Source organism: Phaenicophaeus curvirostris, chromosome 6 (assembly GCF_032191515.1).
Source record: "Phaenicophaeus curvirostris isolate KB17595 chromosome 6, BPBGC_Pcur_1.0, whole genome shotgun sequence".
In the NCBI taxonomy this organism is placed as follows: domain Eukaryota; kingdom Metazoa; phylum Chordata; class Aves; order Cuculiformes; family Cuculidae; genus Phaenicophaeus; species Phaenicophaeus curvirostris.
In genome coordinates this window covers 10,918,845-10,943,536 of record NC_091397.1, presented here as the reverse complement: position 1 = coordinate 10,943,536, position 24,692 = coordinate 10,918,845, and the positions used below count along the sequence as shown (strand labels likewise).

The 24,692-nt window shown below is 38.9% G+C and overlaps 1 protein-coding gene across 1 annotated transcript in view; it reads left to right on the top strand.

Annotated features, from left to right (window-relative positions):
* Positions 1-344: 344 nt before the first annotated feature.
* The window catches only part of VIPR2 (vasoactive intestinal peptide receptor 2), a 56,003-nt gene continuing 31,655 nt past the window's right edge, over positions 345-24,692 (top strand). The window contains exons 1-4 of the mRNA XM_069859318.1: positions 345-443; positions 6,223-6,325; positions 18,018-18,125; positions 22,331-22,428. Coding sequence (XP_069715419.1) covers positions 360-443; positions 6,223-6,325; positions 18,018-18,125; positions 22,331-22,428 — 393 coding nt within the window. The 5' untranslated portion in view covers positions 345-359. The remainder of the gene's footprint in view (positions 444-6,222; positions 6,326-18,017; positions 18,126-22,330; positions 22,429-24,692) is intronic.

Genomic DNA, 24,692 nt, shown 5'->3' with positions numbered 1-24,692 from the left:
GTGAAATAGCTTGAGCAGGTTGAGGCATAGCCACCCTTGAAAGAGGCACGTTGTACAAGATGGCTTGTACACATGCTTTGAGGGAAGTCCTAAGTTTTTCACATAGTTCAGGTATTTCTGGCAGTGGTGTGTTGCAAATTGTGTAAACAATAACTGTTAGGTGCCTGAACAAAACAAAATCTCTTTTTAAACAATGAAAGCAATGTTTCTTCAGTCTTTATATGTGACAAGAACATGATTTGTGGAAAAAATACAATTTGTCAAAACACCTTGAATTCCACAAACAATTTAATTAAGCATGCAGCACAAAGGTGATTGATGTCATTGCTTCAGTATGGAAAGCTGTCAGCTTTTTCTCCATGGGCCTGACCAAAATCGCATCACTACTTACTGCCAACACTGTGTATCAGAGGAGTCTGAAGAGACAGATGGCCAGGCAGAAAGTCATTGTTGCTTACAACTTTGCCGCTATGTACATTTCCTTGTTAGCTAGACTTTTCCAACATCTGGAATTAGAGCAAGCCTTTTGGCTCCTGCATGTGCCGCGGGAGCGGAGAGCTTGTAGCACCTTGACATTGCTTGCTGCTAAGTCCATCAGCTACTGCTGAACTTTCTATTTCCACTTTTACTGCCCTTTCCGTAACACCACGGCTCTGCCGATTCAAAATCATACCTATTTCAATCAAACTGCATTTACTTTTCTACTCCCTGTATTGTGAGAAGGGGATGAATTTCTCTTCATGTTTGGACTCCATCCTGGAAACCTCCACGCCTGTGCAGCCCTTCTGCACCTCATGGATACCTCCACAAAATCTCTCTGTTCTTTCCTTTGAATTCGACAGCTCATTCTTCGAAACAGCATCAAATCTACACTGGCTGTCTAAATTTATGTGACTCCTTGGTTCCTTCATAAGCTGCATAACAGTATCAGTCTCATCAGTATGTATTTCTACATAATGACAGCTAGTTTAATTCCATTCTTGTTCTTTTTTTTCCCCCTCTACATCTGCTGTAATGGGGCACTGAACTGTGGCATGTTTAAGAGAAAAAGAATATTAGCCACATTTTCTGGGCTTCATCCATCAATAATTTATATTCTTTTTAGGCAAAAAAAAAAGGAGAGCACTTAGGTATATGTAAACAAAAATATTAGTATTCAATGCATCTCTGGAATCTCTGTCATGTCAAAGAGTCACTGTGAATGGTGACAGAAGAAACGGTTGAAAAATAACTGCTGTTTTTTCTTTTTACCTTAAAATGCTGATTCATTAAAAACAAAATACCACAAAAATCTGACTCAGGACAGTCATCTGACTGAACAGATATAAATTTCAAAACTTCGCCATGTGTGGACTATCTACTACCTGAGATACTAATTTCTGTCACTCCACAGAAGGAATAATGATGACAGTTCCCAAGGCTGTTTCTACACAGAATGTTAACGCTAATTTGTTAATTGGTTTCCCAGGCTACTCAGCTTCACTAGCTTAATGAATCATTTGTTCGGAGAATCAAACACTGTTTGGTGTCTGGCAATTCTTGTGTCCTCAGCTGCTGGGGCAGTCTAGCTGGTGGACAGTCTGCCTGACAGCTCCTCCGTGAAGGGATTGCTGTCGGGTTTACCACTGAAGCACCTGAAAAGCTTTGATGTATACAAATTTGACTCATAAGAGTGAGTGGATTTATAGGCTGCTTTCCTAGTGGGATGCCAATAATCACAAAGTGCAAGAAATAACTTTGAAAGAGAGAGAAGACAGAAGCGATTTTTTTTTTCCAAAGCCTTGCAATAAAGATAAGACATCAGAATCCTGTGAAATATCAGATTAGAGAAGTGGTTTTTAAGATTGTTGGTTTGGAAAGACTGATAGCTCTTAAGAAATTGCTCTGAGTACTCCCTGACTGCTTGTGTCAATAACCAGGAGCCCAAAGACCTTGAGACCTTGGTCTCAGGAGTCAGGGGTTGGTTGTGCTGTGCAATTCTCCATTTCAATAGTTTTGATGTGAATCTCAGTGGCATAACCAGCTGCTTCTCCACCCCAGCTGTTTTAGTAGTAGGTGCAATTTGGTGTTTCAGGCCACTTGTCACATACAGAGCGAAGTCAATTCAAAGGGGCGCTATTTTCTGTTACAATGAAAAGATTTTCATCACTTAATCATACACCATCCTACAAGAAGTTTTTCTTTCTACATTAATGTTGCTCCCTGTTCCCAGCACGCAGGTGGTAACGCTGCTTGCTACAGTTTGTAGTATTTCTTTTAATGACATCACGGAGGCTATAACCGGCTCTTCTCAGTCTATTAGAAGAATTTTTGTAGACGTATCAAAAAATATGAAAATTCTCTCCAGCTTTTTCCTAGAAGTGTCCTCGGTTTTGCTTACAGATGTTTATTTTGGATGGCACAAGGCTATTCGGGACACTCTTATTTTGCCCGCTCTGTCACTTTCAATAAACAGAACTTAAATTACAGCGCAGTGTAAATAAAGTGTAAAAAAAGACTCTAATTTGTCCCCATTGTCAGCTAAAAGCCAGCACGTAAATTCTGCTTTTTCTATAACAAAAGGCACGGGCTAACACGAAAGTCGCTTAAATCAACGAGGCGACACCAAGAGCCGCGCCTGGTGCGAAGGGCCAGGTGACAACAGAGCCTTAAGCTCGAGACGTCGGAAAAACGAAGGGAAGAAGGACTCAGCAATAGAGCTGCCGACCCGCTCGGGGACGGGACCGACCCTGGCAGGGAGCGGGGAGCGGGGGGAGCGCCCCGGCACCTGCGGGCGAGGGGCGAGGCGAGAGGGCCGGGCCGGAGGAGGAGGCGGGCAGGGACGGGGCGGGGCTCGGCGTCCCGGCAGCGACCCCGGCCCCGAGGTGCCCGGCGGGACCGGCTGCTGCCCGCCGGCGGCGGAACCGGCCCGGCATGAGCCTGCGGCTGCTCCTCCTCGGCCTCTGCGGGAGCCTCGTCAGGGTGAGGGGCGGCGGGCAGCGCGCTGAGGGACGGGGAGCGCGGCTGAGGGACGGGGAGCGGGGCTGAGGGACGGGGAGCGGGGCTGAGGGACGGAGCGAGGGGCTGAGGGACGGAGCGAGGGGCTGAGGGACGGGGCGCGGGGCTGAGGGACGGGGAGCGGCGCTGAGGGACGGGGAGCGGGGCTGAGGGACGGGGAGCGGCGCTGAGGGACGGGGAGCGGCGCTGAGAGGAGGGGAGCGGGGCTGAGGGACGGGGAGCGGGGCTGAGGGACGGGGAGCGGGGCTGAGGGACGGAGCGAGGGGCTGAGAGGAGGGGAGCGAGGGGCTGAGGGACGGAGCGAGGGGCTGAGGGACGGGGAGCGGGGCTGAGGGACGGAGAGCGGGGCTGAGAGGAGGGGAGCGGGGCTGACGGACGGAGCGAGGGGCTGACGGACGGAGCGAGGGGCTGAGAGGAGGGGAGCGGGGCTGAGAGGAAGGGAGCGGGCCTGAGAGGAGGGGAGCGGGGCTGAGGGACGGGGAGCGGGGCTGAGGGACGGAGCGAGGGGCTGAGAGGAGGGGAGCGAGGGGCTGAGGGACGGAGCGAGGGGCTGAGGGACGGAGCGAGGGGCTGAGGGACGGGGAGCGGGGCTGAGGGACGGGGAGCTGGGCTGAGAGGAGGGGAGTGGGGCTGACGGACGGAGCGAGGGGCTGAGAGGAGGGGAGCGGGGCTGAGAGGAGGGGAGCGGGCCTGAGAGGAGGGGAGCGGGGCTGAGGGACGGGGAGCGGGGCTGAATGTGAGTGATGGGGAGCGGGGACGGGGCTGTGCGATGGGAACTGGGCTGAATGTGAGCGATGGGGACGGGGCTCAGCAATGTCCAAGCGGGGCCAGGTCTGATCGATGCCCGAGCAGGTGCGAAGGCTCCGCCGCGCTCGCTCCGGGAGGGAGGTGGCCGCTGGCCCTCGCAGGTGTCCCCGGGCTCGGGACACGCCGTCCTCTGCCCTCTAAATCTTTCCGTTTCTTGTTACTTAAATTTACATCGTTTCCAGAGAAAGTCAGGAAACTGTGCTGAAGGTAAACGTAGGCTGCTAGTCAGAACAAATGTTCTTTCCAGTCAAGCTGCTGTTCTGGACGCCTTAAACACCGTTAAGCCAGGAAAGCTGCAGAGATTCCTCAGCTGGACTTCCAGCTGACTGGTTGTCCTTACAGTGGGCAGCACGGGGTTCTGTACTCGGTTACAAAGAATAAAATTCCCTTGGTAAAGTAGAGGGAAAAGGTGGATGAGCATCAGCCCTGAAAGTACCCTCAAAATCCCTTTTGGTGTTCTTGGTGTGTTTTGGGACACGATCAGTGCCACATAGTCTCAAACCCTAAATCTCTGTAGCCTGGTGAAGTGCGTCAGCATGAAACTGATGGATCTGTTAGAACAAAGCATGTTTCAGTTTGGCGTGGGTCCCAAGTTTGAAAAGTAAAGTTGTGTTACCTTTGAGTACTAACAAATTAATGTTCTCAGAGTAACCTTCACTATTAGATCACCGATACCAAGAAACCTGCAGTTCTTTCATAAGTATGAGAAGTCATTTATTCAGCAGATTTCTCAATTGTAGTCGCTGCTTTGATTTACTCCTGATTTAATAAACATTTCCATTTACTGAAACATACCTTTCCAAGACCCAGTAATTATAATACTTTTTTGCTGAGCTGGAGATCTCCTCACAGTTACCAAATGGTTGCAATTAGATGGAGAAAAAAAAAAAACCCACAACCAAAAAATGGCAAAATCCTTTATGTGACAGGAAAATACAATTTAAAATGTTATGTATACACAGGACTTTTATTTTACATGAGACCTCTCTGGAAAGTAGTTATTACATAACAAAACAGATATTTTCAGCATAATGCTGAATTTTCTATTGTAAATCCTAATTTACTTTAGTGTTCTGTACAAATTCACTTTGAAAAGACAAAAAACCTCTCCACTGAAAAACGTATGATTTCAGTAGTCAATATAGAGAAAAGATGGGGAAAAGGAAGTGAGGTTCTTATGTTGTAGATGATGAAATAAAACATTTGGAGACGAGACAGATCTTTATGAGTTTTTCATAACAGCTCCTGGAGTTACACTTTTGGCCATTGCACTGTATTTTTTAAAACCTGTGCAAGTGCATTGCCCACAAGGCGGCTGCAGTGTAACCAGGTTCTGAGTCCTGGGTCCTAGGTTCTGGGTCTATGATCACAACTTAAAGATTGACATTTAAAAAAAAAAAACAAAAAACCCCAAATGTGTCTCTTGAATTAGATACTGTTACCAGTTTCTGCTATTCAAGGTCTCCTAGGAAAAGTAAGAGAGAGAAAAGGGGAGAGAGATGACTGGAGAGAGACCACCCTTTTCTTGGTACTGCAAGTGTGAGGATAACTGAAGTACAGCTTAGTCGCATTTTGTGTCATAATGATGTTATTTGATTTCAGTTAATCTCACTGTCCCTTCAGCTCCAGTGCCATTTGTCACCTACAGCAGGCATTTGGCCCATTCATTCTCTTCTGGACTCTGCATGTTAGGCTCCATCTGCCCCTTTGAATCCAGTACAACTTCCCGGTGTCTTGTTTCTCTCCCCAGTGCTGCTACATCCCTGTCTCTCCCATGGGCATAAATAGCTATTTCTGAAAACCAAGGAACTAGAGGGAAGCTATAAACGAGTAAAGGCGACAGTGCTTTCATTTTTAAAGGAGTGGGGTTTTCCTCCTGTGTAGCACTTGCTTGAATCAAATGATCATGCTCTGGGGCCTTCAGGAGGGAAAATATATGTTTGGAAAAGGGAAGAACAGCAAAATTTACCATGTCAAAGAGAATGCAGTTTGATCGGTTTCCATGCTCTGTGATTCATATTAAACTTCCAGCTTCCTAACCTACTACAAAAACAAAAAAAAAGCAGATGTGTTCACTTTCTTGCTTCAGTTTAGCTCATGTTTTTTTCTGGAGAAAAAAGCCTTACGAAACAGTACTGGTAAATGCACTAGAAAATTAAATATTGTCTTAAAATGGCCTTTAAATGCTGCAGGAAAGAGCCAGTGAATCGTCTAGTAGATTATTTTAACATTTTGTTTTGAAAAGTCAATGTGTGAGAAGCTAAAATGGGCAATGACTGTGTCTGTAAAATGCCTAGCACATGCTTGGGAAAACCAGTGCCAATTAAAGTTATGGATTTCATTACTGGCAGTTGCACCCTTCATAAAGTATTTTAATTCATGTTTCAAGACCCTGGCCTGTTTGTTAATTTGGCGCAGGTGAATGGTGTCCATCCAGAATGCAGATTTCAGCTGGAAATTCACAAGGAGGAAACAAGGTGCATGGAACTTCTAAAGAATGCAAAGCCAGTGGACTACAAAGGTAAGAAAAGATAAGCTGTAATGTAGAGACAACAAGAGTATTCAAGATTTTCTCCCTTTACCTGCTTTGCTGTTGCCATTGCCATATTTGTCTGTACTGTGCTTATATTTTTATGTATTTTAGAATTTATGCAGTTTTTTTCATTAAAGGTACAGCTGCAGCGAGCACTTTGTGAGAGCTGTGCCAGGTGCTAGGCACATGTCGGGTGGGACACTAAATGGGAGTAAATGTCTTCTCATGTTTCAAGCTATTGCTGCTGGTATTTTCCAACTGGTAGAGTACTGTAGAGTCATGCAGAGTTAAAACTGGACAGTAGTGTTACATTCAGAAAACAAATAATCTCTTTTACTTCATTGTTTTTATTTTCTTTCTACATAGCAAGGTGAATATATAGATGCAGATAGGGCCAGCTGTAATTTAACGGAAGAAAGAGGGAAGAGGAGATGTAGCTTATAATTTTATAATTTTAGATTTTACTAGATTTCCTTGCAACACTGCCATGTAAGTAGAACATAGGAATATGAAAAAATGACATTTTTCTTGTAAGTTGAACTTGTTGATAAAGCCATTTGTTCAGCAAGCAAAACACAAAGGAAACGGATAAATCCGTACAGTCAAATGAAAAGCAAATCTGTCACATTAGCTACAGCAGAACTTGGTTACAAGGTTTGGGCTTTTTTGGAAAGTTGGAAGTGTGTATTTATTTATTTTTTAATGACAAAGATATTAATGTTTTACGATTAGTTGTCTTTTCTAAACTGTATGCCAGAACTTGTGAGCAGAAAGCAGTCTCTATGCACCTACTTGTGAAAAGGTCATGTATTGAAGGGATGGGCAAAATATTGGAGGGAATGGTGGGCTTTCAGTGAGACCTAGAAAAATAGGAAAGAAATTATAGATCTAAAGGCAACTGAACATTTTTCAGTTCAAAATAGAATTTTGATTTTTACATAGTAATGTCACAGCTAAGACTAATCATTAAGTTTCTGTTGTTGAGTGATATTTAAGTGGCTGGAAGTATTTCCTTTCAAATTAGTTCTACAAAGGCTCATTGGTGTTCTGCCTTTTGATATATTAGTCCAGATATGTATCATCTCAGAATAACTTGGCTCCTTGGAATACTGCAGCTTTTGTAGTGTGGTTGTTTTCCTTTGGCTAAACTAGGTGATACATAGTGTATCTCTTTGTCCATATTCAATCCTTTTTGAATGTATTGTGAAGATGATTATGATACCTCAGGGACCTGCCATCTGCAGTGCCCTTTGAGCATAAACATGAGTTGCAATTCAATGATGTTTTCTCCTCCTCTTCTTGATTTTAATGTGCAGTTCCCTCAGTGCATACTCTAATATCAATCTGTATACAATAAAATAATTTAAAGGATCATCAACAGTTTGTATTTTACTGTAATTTTTCATTTTGATTAATCCAGATCAGTAATTAGAAAAATTATAATAACAGTGAATAATTTACATGGATGCCTCTTCCAAGCAAAATCTTACTGAAATAATTGTTCTACATTTAGATTTTTTTGTTTATATGAGTGGTGAAGAGAGACGGCTGTTACATAAATAATACTAGTATGAAGCCAGATGGAGAAATAATTACTTGCACAGCTTAATGAATTGAATTAATAAAGTCAGTGTTAGCTATCATACAGTTTGAAAGTCAAGCTTTCTTCAGTATCCGCTTCTGTGATCCAGATGCTGAGTTGCTGCAAGGGTGTCCTTGTGATGCACACCAGTTTTACTTTGGGTTCCCTAGTGAAAGAAGTAGTTTTCTGTCAATATTTTCTTCACAGCCTCTTTTCATGGGAAGAGGGGTGCCTCCTGAAAGCAAACTGCTGTTTAAGAACTTCATGTCTTGGAAAGGGAGAGTATGTCTGATGGTGTTGATTCAGCCCTGCAAAGTAGTGATGAAACAGCAGTGAAAGGATTTATGTGTTTAATTGAATGCCTGTCTGAAACTAAGAGAATGTGCCATTTTGTAGGGGACTGGAATAAAACCCCTGTGGTAAGAAGCCCTTAAAAACTACATGTTTAATGTTACAGGAGAATTTTTCCTATCCTTCATGTTATCGATACCTTTACCAAGAACCTCTTCAGAAGGGTGTATGTTAAATATACGCATTTACACTTCCAAAAATATCCATTCCCTGATTGTTTTCTGAATAAACTCTCTGTATTCAGATGAAGATGTAAAGAGTATTTTGAAAAGAGACTTGCAGATTGTCATTGTGATACTCTGCTGAAGAATTAATAATGAAAATTGGCAAGCTGGAACTAGCCCAAGTTGTAGCTCCACACTTCAAACTTGTAGTACACTTTAAACATAATTCACTATAATAAATTCACAAAATCTATTTCACTTTTTCCTGAATGGGGAAGATGGTTATACAGCCCTTGTCATGCTTTTCTAACTTTAGTATGTGCTACCTGCCTCACAAAAGCTATGAAGAAATCTAGTTGAAGGTCCTGGCTAGAATTTGGAAGTAAAGCTTCAGTGAGATTTTCCACAGGAGGCTTGGACCTCCACTATCAAAATCAGTGGGGAATTATTCATTACCTTCTTGGACACCTGAGAAGCCTTCACACCTCTATGTAATGTGCTCCAGAATTTGGCTGGCATGCACAGATACTGAATTTTACAGGATCCAAGTTTAACTGGAGAGGCAGTTTGGCCTAGATGACGATTATGTATGGAATACCTTATCTAATACTTCTCAGCACCCAGTTAGGGAGACATAAAGGAAAAGTTTAAAGGCAGCAGAATGACACTATAGTCACTTTTCCCCAGCTGCTTTGTAATGCGGGCTGAATAATTTCACTGAGTGCCCCTAATTGTGCCCCTAAACCGTTAGCTATGAAATCTGTAAAGGACTTGCTTACTTCATGGCTTATTAATGCAATAGTGTGTTTTGCAACAAAAAGCTGTATGAACACTGTGTGGATATCCTCTGAACAATGCTAAGGGTATATTAAAAACGCAGGACCCAGTTTGTCTAAATTCTGCTCATTTGACAATGTCAAACTGTTAGACATCCGAGCCTCCTGCTTTGCACCCTTTGGGGGATTTTCAAGCGTTAACACATACTCTTCCATTAGCAGGGGGCATTACAATCCATTTAGGGAAGAAAGGCACTCTCCAAAGATCTGTAGAAGTGCCTTCCTCTCTGTAGTGCTCTCTAGCAAACGTAGTTGTTTATTTTATGAAGCCTGCATTAGCTTCCATCTGCATTTGTTTTCTTCTTTTCTCCTATAATTTGACACCCGAGGTATGGATGGAAGCCTAGGAGAGGATTTTTCCACTCTTGTTTTTGGAGGGCAGATTAATTCCATTCTAAATAGCTCATAACAGCAACAGGTTTTGAGGCCCATAGGGGAAAACATTAATTTATCTTTTACCTACTACCCATGGCTTGTCTTCTTAGAAAAATGAAAAGCTCCAAATGAAAGTGATTGAAAATAATAAAAAACTGCTAACTGCAAATGTCTGTCTTTATTCAGTATTTAGAATTTTATTTTATAAAATTTTAAAACTCAGTCACTAGACTAGTTCTACAACAAAAAGTTCTAAAAAAGTTCTCATTATGAAAAAATTAGGTCTGGGATTTGGTTGTGGTTTGTTTTTTTTTTTTCCATTTTGGGCTGAGTGGCTGCACAGTTAAATGAGTCTTTTTAGCTCTTCCTTTCCAAAATGTGTTTTTGTGAGATTCATATGCCAGTCAGTATTTTTAATTTTAGCTGCGGCATCATAACTCTGAGGAAGGGATGTAAAGGAAAAGAGAAATGGCTTTGCAAAGAATTTCATAAATCTCTCAAAGAGAGGCTTCATAATGTAGCCAGCAATGGGAAATTAAAACAGGCAGGACTACCAAAATGATACTCTCACTTACTGATAAAAGTAAGAAGGACCAATGTCACTATGTAATCTAATCTCCCAAATTACATTGCTGAATTTCGTTCAGTGGTTCCAGCATGGAGCTCATGATCCTCTGGGTGAAACAAAGCACATCTTTCTGAAAGTTCTTCAGAACGGTGGGATGAATATTCAAATGTTGGACTCATGGCAGGTTAATTTATCCAACCAACTTTTGCTGTTTAGGTTGTTTCTCCAGTAAGACAGATGCCTATTTTGCATTCCAAACCCACGTATACACACACACACACACACAAACACTTGTATCTGTACCACAAAAAAAGCAGATCTGACTGTGAGCATAACTAAGCCAACCTGGTGATCACTTTCTTCTCCACATCAGTAAATAGGAGACTTACACAAAAGTGAGGACTTTCTTTCACTCTGTGGAATCTCATCAAGCTTCCCACTAAATTCTCCAAGTCTCATCAGGGTCTTCCATCAGTTTTTGGTTTTGCAGCTTTTTTTTTCTGTAAAATGAGTCAGTAGTTCAGATAGAAGTGTTGCTTAGAGTTATCCGAGGTTGCATTAAAGGTAATATTAAATAGTGGGATCATGGAGCTTCCTTTCATGGCAGAATGACTTCAGCTTTCTTGGATCTCTCTGCTGCTGCTTTTCTAGCTGTAATACAGACATGCTTTTTGGTTCACACTGTTTTTTATGAGGGGAGCTGAAGGTAAAGTGAGTGAAGATGAAGGTAAATCTTACAGCTTTGACTATACATCCATGAATACCTTTCCAGTATAATAGGAAACCATGTTCTTATGATAAGATTAGAGTGCTGTCCAGTCATACAAAGATAAATGCTGTTGTCTCCAAAGTACATTTTGAGTAAATGGAAAGCAGGATTTACTTCAAGATAATTTGGATGGAAATGTGGGGTTTTTTTCAAAGTTTTTTTTTTCAAAGTTTTTTTTTTCAAAGTTTTTTTTTTCAAAGTATTTTTTTTTCAAAGTTTTTTTCGAAGTTTTTAGCTGGCAACATCCATATTTCATTCCAATACCTTAGAAGTATGTAAATTACAATAAAAACTAAAATTGGCTTATAGATTTTTGATCCTCTGATGGCAACCTGTTCTTCAAAAAGGAAATGTGGCCTTTCTTCCGAAATGTTTCATTTAGTGAAAAGCCAATAAACCCCTAGAAATCTCAGTAACAGTATTTTTGCCATCCCTGGTAATAGGACTGGCTCTTGAAAACCTATAATCTGCAAACATTTTAAATGAGTATGAGATAAACTCTACTGGTTTCGTCATTCTGTTTAACTTTCTGATGTATACCGTAGACTTCCAAGATTCTGCTTGCTGTGTATGGGTAGTTTTGTTTGACCAGTAATTAAAAAAGTTTACATTTGCATTTCCTTGGTATTCCTGAATAATCAGAGTTTGTACGCAGTCCGTACAGTTTCCCAACTGTGATTTAGCTGGTTGCCGAGCGGGGCTGGAGCCCTGGGATGTCAAAGCCCATGTCACCCCAAGCCAAGGCAGCTGGAGGGCAGGCAGAGGGGCAACCCTAACCCCAGGCATTGGGTGCCTCCCTGGAGCAGGGACAGCAGACGCAGGAGGTAAAGATCCATCTTGGTTCAAGGAACCAGGCTGGGCAGAGACAGGCAGAAGGCCTGCTGGGACGAAGCTGAACGCAGGTGCATGCACAACATCACTGGAAACCCTGACTTGAACTTGGAGTGGACCCTAGGCAAGGCTGTGGGGCCAATTAGCACCACTAAGACCTACTAGTACACTCAGAACCCTGACAAAAGTATAGGGCAAATAACTTTAGCAAAGTGGCTTGAAGCAACAGTACTTTTGCTTCTATCTCATTCCTGTTACCCCTTTAAGCAGTAGTGCTGTGTGTTTGCTTTGCCCTGAGTTTGCCAGTTCACTATTTCTCTAGCACCCTCTTTTCCTTTCTTACTACTTGTGTGTAAATGCAGAAAGATTTTCAGTCCGTATATGTTCATGAATCCTCATGCAGCCTAAATGTTGTGGTGTTCAGACCTGCAGCCTAGAAAACATTGCCCATAAGAGGTGAGATTCCTCCCGCTTTGTCAAGTTGAGTACAAAAATCAAAACGTTTCCTTGTTCGAAAAATAAACCCTGGACTAGCTGACAAATTTCTGGATGATTTTCAAAGCGCTCTCTCTTTTTTTCATGTATCAAGCATGCCTAGAGAGTTTAAAAAATGCTAAACCTCTCTTTGTATTGGCAAATTTTTAAATCCAATTACGAAGTGCCACCTAGTGGCTAATATTTGGATAAAAGGTATGTATAAGCACAACTTTCCAGTACAAAGCCAGTGCTACACATTTTTTATAAGAGGATGAAGCAAATGTAGGTAAGCAAACTTGTTGCTCAAAGACTGGATTTCAGATAGCAGGATGAAAATGTGGTGGCAGTACTTATGTAAGCTGAAAAAACTGAGAAACAAAATATAGCAAAATATAGTTTATAGTCTGTTAAATTTCCTTTTGTTAATGATGTGTCTGTAAATGCCTCAAAAGTATTAAAACCCAAACATTCAAATAAAGTAAGTGATTGCAGCTAAGAACAGCATCTGCAATATAATCTGGAGTTGCAGGAGGGAAGACCAGTAGAGTAGTGACACTGTGGCCACACTTTTGAGTGAGTCATTGGGTTTTTCTGGGAAGATTAGTTGTTTCCTTGGTTATGCTGTGAATGACACACGAGAGAAATCAATTATACAAAGGAAGAGATTGCAAAGAGATTGTTATTTGTAGGGTGCAGGATTATTCTTCTAGGCACCACAGAAATACGGATGAAGAACCTATTCTTTTTGCCTTCACTAGCTTTATTAGTAGGTAGAAGGTAGAGTATAGTAGCAGAGTAGCAGAGATGCACAGAAAAAGTCAAGGAGCTAAGGCAGATTAAGAGCTGTACTGGTCTTATATGCGTACTTGTCAGACTGAGGATAGAAACATTCAAGGCTTGATAATTTGTTGAAGCAGGATGCAGACATAGAGGCTAAATGCATTAACGAACGTGAAAGGATAAAAATGTACAATAAGATACTTTTGAGTATTTATATATTTTAATATGATAATTAAAGAAGATTGCAGATATATGAAGTAAACATTTGGAGCAATTTAATTTTTATTTAAAATGTGAGATATTTTCTACAGACTTATTGATGAAATTGTTACTAGAACTAAAACTTAAAACCTTTTTTGAAGTTAAAAATAAAAATGTTTTATATCTTATTTGATTAATATACTTTGGAGACAGCAAGAAACAGGCTTATATATGTGGAACATGGGTAAAAATTCCAGAGAATAAGAGCATATCTAATGATTTTATGAAATGCAGCAGTGGTGGATGACAGTCCAGAAATCCTGACACTGATTGAATGATCAATGGCTGGACAGGAAGTAGTAGTGATTAAGTGAACAGAGTAGAGAATATCAAGCTTGATCAAGCTAGGTGTGTAGAAACAGACACGTTTAACTTAGCATTTATCACACCTTCATTTTCTAACAGAAGAGGTACTTACAACATTATAGGCAGCTCTGTTGTCACTGGGGAAAAACAGGCAATTGTTGGGGAAAAATAATCTGACCTATTTTCATGTGCTTTAGGATTAAGTGAATCATTCTTTTTCACCCTCACAATATTGCATGTGTCATTCCATTGTGGTTGTAAACAGATGCCATTGCAGCCAAAGAGCAGTATCTACTTGAGGAACTGTGAAATTCACCAAGGTCTCCAGCTGTGCCACACCTTGAATTTCCAAGATCAGTGGGAAATTGATTGGTAGTTTCATCTGTGCACGATTAAGCTCATGCTCTACAATAGACATATGTTGTTGGGATTGAAGAGACAAATTTTTGCAAATGTAGTAAGAATAGACTTGCTAATTGTATCCTATCTCTGGGTACGATTTGCTAAAAGAAGATGTGTAGCTGCAATACTGTCAAAAATATGTAGTAATAGGAGGGGAAAATGAGGAAAGGTGTAATTAAAAAGCCCAGAAAAGTGCTTATTGTTTAACAGTTGTATTTCCAGCAGCCTCTTGCAGCACACCAGTAACACCATCATTTCAGCATACAGCTCTAGACCAGTTTTCAGAAGCATACTATAGTCATTCAGTGACTATTAATGCCTCCAGGACATTTCAGCAGTTTTCTCAGATTTCCTGTACCATAATAATTAAGCCTATAAAGATACATAAAGTAAGGGTTAGTATTCTTCTTAGGATTCTGATGCCAGCCACACTGATTTTACTGTCATTGTTGATGCATTTGAATGTAGTCTAGATGTAGGAAATACAATTTTGTGTTATTTTACATATTGATTTAAAAGGTCTGAAAAAATATCATTCTCTTCTGTGCTGCGAAGTCCTAAAATGCTGAGGAAAAACTGGGGTAGAAAATATATTCCCCAGAAAATATTAGACTTCTGATGTTTTGAATGTCAAAAACTTTTATACTGATTTCCTTCCTCCAAGCTAGCTTTGAGATCTGATATCAATTGTGTTGATTAATTTCGGTGGGAATAGAACTTGGACCTTAGTTTTTCTGTATAATGTTTCATGTGATTGAAGCTTGAATAAGATTTTATTGGTTTGGGTTTGGGGTTTTTTTGGGTTTTTTTTGTGGAAAAATATACTAATGGAGCTCTGAAATGCATGTTGTTTGGCTGCCTTTTTAGCAAAACCTTAGTCCAGGCAATGGAGCAGTATAGCAAAAATTTATAAAGTTGTCCAAGTCACTTGTAGATTACTGTAGCAAATCCACCATCTTACGGAGAGTGTATTAAGCAAAAAGGAAATTTTGTGAAAGTCATCAGTTCTCACTTGTTAGTGGAAATGTGGATGAACTAAAAAGGTCTGAAGTCGCACAAGTTGCTAATTGCTCTTGTGTACTCCAGGGCTTGTTTATGCTGGCTCAGGCACTATGTCCATCAGAGCCAAAAGTTTAATTTTGTCACTGTAGTTCTGAGTGCTGGCAGATGAAGAAAATACTTTCTTTGTCTTTTTGATTACTTGTACGTTACATTATTGATGTTGTTTCTGGCTTAAAATTAATTGGGAGGGAAGCATGATCTGTATTGGGAGAGGTAAATGTTATTTTACTTTGCATAAGCCCTGATGTTGCATCATGGAGAGCTGGACTTGGTTTTGGTCCAGTACTGCAACTCAGGAAGCGCCTAAGCATGTTTAAGTTCCATTTACTTTAAAGGGTATGAAGGTGACTTGCTCAAATGTAAACCCCTTAAGTTCTCAGCCAGCTGTGCAATAACAGCTAAAACGAATGTCACTCTCATAGTTCCTAGTCCTGAGAAAATCTGCCTTATCCTCTGATAAGGCTAAAAGAAGGAGTCAGATGTATCGGTCCAGGAGTCAGAGTTACTAAAGGAACCAAAACAATTAGTCGTCTTCAGGCAACTGGAGAACTTGACAAGCTGAGGTTAGTCACACTGTATTAAGCAAATAAGGACGGTGTTGATTGGAACAAATACAGATACCAAGAGTCTAGATTCTGTAACTTTTGTGTTGTTTTATGTATTTGATTAACAACTTCAGGCTCTCTTGGGAAGAAATACGCATTTTTAAGATGAAATTCTTCTGACCCATATTAGGAGTTTGGTTTAGAATTGCGTTCATTTAAGCATGAGTCAGCAGTGCACTTTACCAAGATGAGGTTTGACTGCGTACTGTGCTGCAGCAGCAAACTGGTAGATCAAGAGAAACAATTGTCTGTCTCTATTTAGCACTTGTGAAACAGCATCTCACTGGAGTATTGTGTCCAGTTTTGTGCTCTTGTGTACAGGAAAGTCATTAACTGGCTCAGCAGAAGTCAGGAAGTTGGCACAGGAATATGCAGCATGTAATGACTGAGAGCTGGGTTTGTTTAGCTTGGAGAATAGTGATCTGATTGCTGCCTTCATCTGCCTAATGGTCTTATAGGGAAGATGGAGCCAGGCTCTTCTCAGATGTAAACAGAAAAAAAAAAAAATCCCAAGAAACACAACAGAATGCAGTGGAAGCAACCTGCAGTAAGGGAATTCCTAATTAGATGCATAGAGAAATTCTTCATGGAGGAAGCTCTGTGAGTGCATGTTGCCCAGAGAGGTTGAGATATCTGTCTCTGGAGATTTTTGATGCTTGACTGGAAAAGTCATTGGAGTGAGTATGGGTGAGTGGGTAAGATAATGAACATTTAGTACATTTGTTGCATACCTCTTTAGAGGTTAATACGGCATACAAGGCAGTGGAGGATAAAGCATTACGTGTCCTACTCACACAGATAAACTGTGTGAAGTGTTCCCAATAGTACTCCCTTATTTTTGGCATTATCTTTCTGAATATAGAGCAGATCCTACATTTAGAGCTGTATAATCCTAAGAGCAGTGAGGAAAGACCCAGTCCCCATGAGCAAGTGACTTCCCTGGAGAACAGCGTTTCCTTGGGAATCTCTGTGAAGCGGACTCTATGGAATTGGCAGCCAAATGCAGAATTTACCCCATAATCCTCCTCTCCTCTTCTTTTTTAATGTGCAAACACTATTCTTGGTACAGCACAGAGACTTCCTCCCAAATATCACACTTCTTCCAATGGAAAGCAAAGCCCATGGGAATGCTGTGCCACTGTCTCTCCTTCATCCTGCAGCTAGGACATACTCCCTGGTGTAAATTCAACTTCTGGTTCTGTAACACACTCTTAGGTTCTCTGGCTTATGTGTACTTTGAAAGTAAGTTAAAGTTTGAAAGTAGGATGTTAGACACTTTTAAGTCTATGCAAGCTAAGTTTAATTGCACTAATATGGTTTAATACAAATATAGAACTTCTAAAAATACCTTTTTCAGCCTCATTTAACTTTGGTGGCTTGATTTAGACGTGACCTCACTAGCACAGGTTAAATAAATAGTGAATTTCTAATGCTATAAATATAATTTATCTAAATATAAATATTATATAAATATAAGTATAATTTATATTTAGATAAATATTCAGAAGAATAATACATGGATGTCAGCCGTTCCTTGTCCAAGTTTCGTTTTCTCTACTCAAAGGAACAAACTGTCCTTATATTTTCTAATAACCTCATGGATACAATACTGGTAGGATAAAAGTTTCATTCCTCTTCAGCATTAATTAGAAATTTAAATTGTCAATTGCTTTGTTTTATTTATAAATGCACAGAATTTTGCACGACTTTTTTTTTTTTTTTTAGATAACTCAAACAGAGATATGATGAGTAACATTTCCTTACTTCTTTGTTCAAATCCCTGTTGTAGTTAGGGACAGATGCTTTTGTAAGTCCATGCCCATTTTTCTAAAATTTTTCCAGTCATGATGCACTGCTATTATATTTATGAGGCTGAGTCAAATGAAATACTTAAATATTACTCTGTGATGTTCAATCTGCCTATTAATGCTGATTTTAAAAGTTCATTTTAACTGTGATTAAGAAAGTCTCAAAATTTTTGAATAGTTAACAATCCGTATTAATAGTCAGTAGTAAGTTTTTAACATTTCCTATCTTTTCTTAGCATGATCCCATCAAAATGATGTAGTTTTAATAAGGTGTTTTGCAAGCAATATATTAACTGGCCTAAAAATAGGCTGATTAAGCAGCAGATTTTATGATTTCCGTAATATTTTCATAAAAAATACCATCTTTGCAACTCTCTTGAAAGAGTCTAATCTTTCTTGAACTACTCATCCAAAACTTCCACAAAGGCTTTATAAGGTAAATACAGTAGGGTGTTTCAGACCAGACTGAGCTTTCAAGTCTGTTACTGCTGTTTCTGTTTCAGGATGTCTTGGAGTCTGGGATAACATCACCTGCTGGCGTCCTGCGAAGATTGGAGAGACTGTCACTGTCCCTTGTCCAAAAGTATTTAGCCTTTTTTCTGGCAAACCAGGTATTTTGTTTAAAGGTGTATTTTTTTGCTGGCTTCTCTTTGGTATTTTATAGCATAATGTGCTATAAACGGTTTATTTGCAATTTAAGGTTTGTTTTCTTTTTAAAGAGTTAAAATAGTAGTCTTGACATACATAATAAAAAGACAAAATAATTGTCTTTGTGGACTATACGGTGTTCTTTGAGTCAGATACTAAATATATATTCTGATATAATGATACACATCAACGTTGAAGATATTGCTTGCTCCTTTTGACCTATTTGTTTTAATTATTATGGCAGTTGAGCCTGACTGACAACTTTAACAGTTGCCAACAGGTCACATGCAGGTTTTGCTTCTATGCTTAGAAGGGGAGCTCTGTCTTGTCTTCATGAGAATAATGAGCCAGCATTAACACAGAATAGCTAAAAATCTACAGTATTGCAATGTAAGTTAGTTGTTATGAAACCTTTTATTCTGCTTTTTTAATGGAACTTGATAAGAACTCATCAGTGTCTCAGACTGCTGAAACAATTGCTTTATGTCTACCATCTTCTACATCATACTATGGTTCAATTTTGCACTTTGGGTTGTTAGAGGGGTTTTAAAAATAGATGACACACACGTAGCATTTCACATGTGTATCTCAAGATGCAGTGGGAAAAATCTTTATCCTCATTGCTCAGGCAAGAAACCTTTGTCATGAAGAGCTAGTGAAAGATGCAAAACTTGTCACAGAGATTTAATTGTGCTTTTGAGGTCTCTGTGGCGAGCTTTTTAACAATGTTATTTTTAATACAGAGGCTAACTTGGGGTATAACTAAAATACCTTTATTCTCAAAACTTTTTACTAAGTCTTGTTCCAGTAAAAAATAGATAACATAAACAACCTACAGATAAGCAGTTTTCATTCCTGGAGCTGGTTAATCTTGATTGGCTTATCATGGACAGTCTGAACAGTTTATAAAGGGGAAAGTATGTAATCTTCAGTAAATCTTGACATCTGCAAAAGTATTCAAATGACTCAAACAAAGGTATTAAGGTGTTATCATGAGGCTAGGCAAAGTAATAGATAAAAAAATTCAAAATCTGAATTAAATCACACTGCATCTGTCTATTTGCCAAAAGCCAGAGCATGCATGCTCTCTCTGGTGTTTAGACGTTTGATGTTTAACAACTGTTGGTATCTCATATTACCATAACATTTTGGTTTTTCTATAAAACAACTGCAATAAATATTTAGGTCTGAAACCTTCACAATGCATTACAACTCTATCTGACTTGGGCACTTGGGCATGGCATCAACAGAACTGAAAGATCACTTCCTTTATATAGTTTGCTATCATTTTCCTGTATACAACATTTTTCACTGCTACCTGTTCAGTTCTTCCTTCTGGAACTAGCAGGGTGTTTTTTAGAGGTATCTGTTAAGTTAACAGGATTTTTTAAAATCTTGTATTTCTATTATTTCAGAGAAGGAAAACAGCTAGCATCTTGCGCCATTGATTCAGTGGAGATCTAACTAAGTATCTCAACACCTTTATAATTTGATTATACTCAGGAATATATAATTTTCATAGAATCATAGAATAACCAGGTTGGAAAAGACCCACCGGATCATCGAGTCCAACCATTCCTATCAAACACTAAACCATGCCCCTTAGCACCTTGTCTACCCGTGCCTTAAACACCTCCAGGGAAGGTGAATCAGCCACCTCCCTGGGCAGCCTGTTCCAGTGCCCAATGACCCTTTCTGTGAAGAATTTTTTCCTAATGTCCAGCCTAAACCTCCCCTGGTGGAGTTTGAGGCCATTTCCTCTTGTCCTGTCCCGTCACTTGGGAGAAGAGGCCAGCACCCTCCTCTCTACAACCTCCTTTCAGGTACTTGTAGAGAGCAATGAGGTCTCCCCTCAGCCTACTCCTCTCCAGGCTAAACACTCCCAGCTCTCTCAGCCGTTCCTCATAAGGCCTGTTCTCCAGCCCCTTCACCAGCTTCGTTGCTCTTCTCTGGTCTCGCTCCAGAGCCTCAACATCCTTCATGTGGTGAGGGGCCCAGAACTGAACATAGTATTCGAGGAGCAGTCACACAGCCTGTTTCAAATTCACTAGATTCTTATGACAAGAATGATAAATATATCTTTAAAGAAGAAATCTAATTCCTTTCATTTAGCCAGATTTGTGAGACGTATGGTTTATTTTTTTAATTTTTTAGCTATTTTTTGTTTTTAATTTATTCTTTTTTACTTTATTTAGAATTTAATTTTTTTAATTAAAATTCTACCACAGAATGATCTAGACTATCCTATTTTTATGGAACAATTCAAAATCGCAAATAAGCTTTTAAATACAATCAATTCTTCAAAGGATTTTTAAATTTAAATTCTGAATTTAAAAAAGTACTTGTCATCTTTACAACTTTTGGATAACTGGTTCTTAATTTCTTGTGTGATGGCTAAGGTTATAAATAAAGTGTAGTGCATAATTACTTCTCCAGTGAATATTAGTAACTATATTAAATTACTTTTTACTCTAAAACCAACCGTATTTTCCTATAATATTTTTTCTATATTGTACATGATAATGTAAGTTTATGTTTATCTGAAAAATTTTCTGTGAATTTTATTTGAATGTATGTCTCCAGTTATAGGTTTTGAATAAAGTTGTCATCCAAAATATTTAATTGCATGGAACAACGACAGAGAAACATACAGTGTCTACCATAGAACATTGTCTGACTATCTTTAACTTAGAAGGCCTAGCGATACCTACAGTAGAAAATGCTTCAGCATCTTGAGTACAGAGGTTCTTTTTCTTGCAAAATCAGCCTTGACATAATTTTTGGTTCTTTTAACGCATTCCCCTGCTCTGCCTAATCAGAATATCTTGATGTACTTTTAAAGCAAAAACTCTTCAGAATGCATAAATAAGTTACATTTTCTTTAAAAAATGCCATGTTTATGCCAAACGGTGTTTGAGGAGATACTGTGGTTTGAGGTCAAGGTCTTGTCATAAGATAGAAATACTTGGTTGTTGGTTCATCAGCCATTTGTAGGATATTTACAGCTTTCCACTGAAGACTTTGTATAAAGAAGAAACTCCAGTAACCAATCAGGAAGAGAAAAATCACAGAAGATTTCATTTGGAGCATGTGTAAACAGATTTGGTTATTTTTGGCCAAAGTTGATCTGTTACATGTAAATTTGTTTTTGTCTGGTGAAAACTAGCTGGTTTTAGGTCAGTTAAAGACCAAAGCAAGATGTTATTATAGATTTCAAGTGCCATGGATATAAAAATTTCTCTAAAAAACGTGAGGGAAATTTTCTTAAGATTTAACATTGTAAGAGTAAGTTATGGTAATTTAGTGTCTATTCTTTATTCTGACATCAGTCTTTTCAGTTTTCTCTTACTGAAGATATTCCATATTGTATGAACATTATCTTATATTAATTAGATTAAGGAATAGAATAATAAATGGCCCCTTTCTCATCTATGTGACTTCATGTGGGAAAAGAGTCACCTTCTTCCCTCAATCCCAGCTGAAGAGATCCGTTCTGAAATTAATAGACGTTCAAAATTCCTTTCCAAACGTACTTACACATGTCTGTTCTTTAGACTATGTTGTTTCAGTGATTGGTTCAAAGAGTGAGATTCAGTGTGCATATTTGTTTCTTTGTTCTTTATTGTATTACAGAATTTGGCCTTTAAAGATCATTACCAGCTCTACCAACATTTGCTGTAGCAGTACTTCATCACCATAAAATCAAAAAGCGTGTATAACTCTTAAGTAGATCTTTTGGTATTGTCTTCGTAGAAAAGCTTAAACAGGAGGCTAGAACAACCCTGATATTTAAATAACTTTTCTTTTGAACTGCTTTACCTATGACTTATTCCCCTTACAGAGTGAGCTGAAAGACTCCCTCCAGAAAACTTTAGATAAAACAGGAAAATATTTCAGTCTTTTGCAGATGTAACAGAAATAGCTGTTACACCAGAGCAGAAGCCTGCCATCACAGCTCAGAATTACTCTAGTGCAGAGGCAAGTCAGAGTAAAGGTACAAGCCAAAGTAATATAAATGAAGGGCATGTGAAATGAAAAGGCTGAGTGGCTTTAACAGGAGTGCTAGGAAATACAAGATGTTAACAGAGAATGTTAGGTTGTCTACAGATTCATTGATGAGGAGACTTTCAAATCTTTTTGATTTAAACACTCAAATTTTGCTTTACAGGAAATATTAGCAAAAATTGTACAAGTAATGGATGGTCAGATATTTTTCCTGACATCTTAAGTACTTGTGGATATAATGACTATGAAGAGGATTATAAGGTAGGAAAAATACTTCATCTATTCCTTGCAAGGCGGGTGTTAAATATAGCTACCATCAGATATATTCTGCTTCTAAATAATTCCCATTTTGCTCTCTCAGAATTAATGAAAATTTGTAGTAATTTTTGGTAGTATTGATTTCTATTAGCTTGGATTGCAAATAAGATAAAATCAGAAATGTAGAATTCAGTAACTCTGAAACTCAAGGCTGTAAATAGTTGGTAATTGCAGTAATACATCTGTATTTCTAATATTGCAGTATAACTTGACTTGTAAGCAGTATGTTTTGCATTGTGTTATTTCCAGAAGCTTCTATGATAGCAAATCCTAGTACTGTAAAGATCTGTTAATAATATATGCACCACTTAAGTGTTGATGTGTATTTAAGTTGTATGTAAAATAGAATTAATTCACATCATTAAAATTATTGCAGATTTGTATTGGACTTTAAATTGTGTTGGCAGATGTGTTTCAAAAAGCTAACAAGATATCTGAAATACATTATAAATGGAAAAAAATAATTTGTTTGCTTTGCAGAGAGTATTTCTTGTTCTTTTTGTTGAGGGAAGTATTTTTCCCATCACATTTTACCTGTTTTCTTTCTGTTTTCTTGCTGAGGCTAATAGAGCAAGATTTTGTTTACAAGCATGAGCTCATCTTGTCAGTAAAACTCTTGTTATCATGAATGGATGAAGTCATCTCATGAATAAATACACTTGGATGGTTGGGTTTTTCTGGATTTTAGTATGTCTGTTTGGCAGAGATGTGCTGGCATTCTAGCGAAGACATGCAGTCATTAACATCTCTTTCTGTATGTAAATGCTCAGCTATTACTGTAGTTGAAATTAGATTATAAAGGAAAGGGATAGAATATGTTATTTTCCCAGCTTTTCTAAACACACATTCTAAAACATCAGTATCATCTGACAGTTTGGGAATACCCTCTCATTACTGCTGAACCAGCCATTTTAAAACACTGTCGTTCAGCACAGTCCTTGTCACATAGAGTGAAAATAGATCAAGACTTAAAAAATTCAAATTAACAAAAGATAACATTTCAAGCACTGAGAAGTACTTAATTAGCAGGTGAACTAGTATAATAGAAAAGAGGTTCTTGTTTGATGTATCCATTAGTAATTTGAAGGAGGAGATTGAAATAATGCAAGCTGGCTATACTTATAGGAATGAACCTCGAGAAACCAGAAATAGTAAGTAGTAGCAACATTTACGAAAGCCTGGAAAAGGGTAAAAATCAGAAGAGACGTGGAAAGCAAGTACTGAAAAAGTGATTAGCAGAGGTATGGTAGATAGGTAGACTATCATAAATATCTAACACAGTGTACAGATAAATGCATGGCATGTTGCAGGGAGGGAAATGGGTAGTGCAAGCACTGATTGAATTTCAAACAACATGCCGGAGAGCCCTGTCCTTTTTTCTCAAGTACCAGTATTGTTGCTCAGGAAATATTCCTTGCCTGAAGATCGTAAACTAGTTATTTCAGGGGGACAAGACAATTATACTTTTCTAACCATATAGGTGGCAAGTAAAAAAGCGGATACAGTAGAACTGACTTGTCAGAAAATAAGCTGTTCCTGTGCAAATATTTTATTTGTTGTCATTAAGGAAAAGACAGAAATTATCAAAACAAAATCTGAAAACTGAAATGGGAAAGTGTGTCTAAATCTATCTCTTTATAGGAGACAATATAAAAAATGCAAGTACCATGCAGTTGTTGGCTTTCAGGAGGCATTTAAGGTTCTGCATCAGTCAACTGTCACACAGAAAGAAGATATTTCTTGCATTCAGATCTCAGCGCTCAATGGTAGCACCTCAAACCAAAAAGTCTTTATTCAATGTCAATCAGTCTAGTTCATTTTTATTTGACCTAGTATTTCAACAAAAAGAACTAAAAATTAAATCCTAAGTATTTGGCTACAAAATGCTTCAGAGAAAGAAACATTGTATAACAATATGTTTTGTGGGTGACGTGCCTTCAAAGCTACAGCAGCTAAGTAGATCATATTTTAGGGAAGATGACAAAATACTTTTTTATGGTAAGTCTTTAATTTTCTTCCATATGTTTTCTCTGAAGACAGTTTTGAAGGAATAGGTAGAAAGTGTCTTTGGTGTTAGTTTGGTTCCTGCATCTTCACTTCTGAGTGAATTTCCATTATGGATCCAATTAAATACTTATTCCCTTTTTTTTTCCCCCCATCTTTTAGGATATGGACCTGTATCTTTACTTCTTTACTTCAGAAGGGAC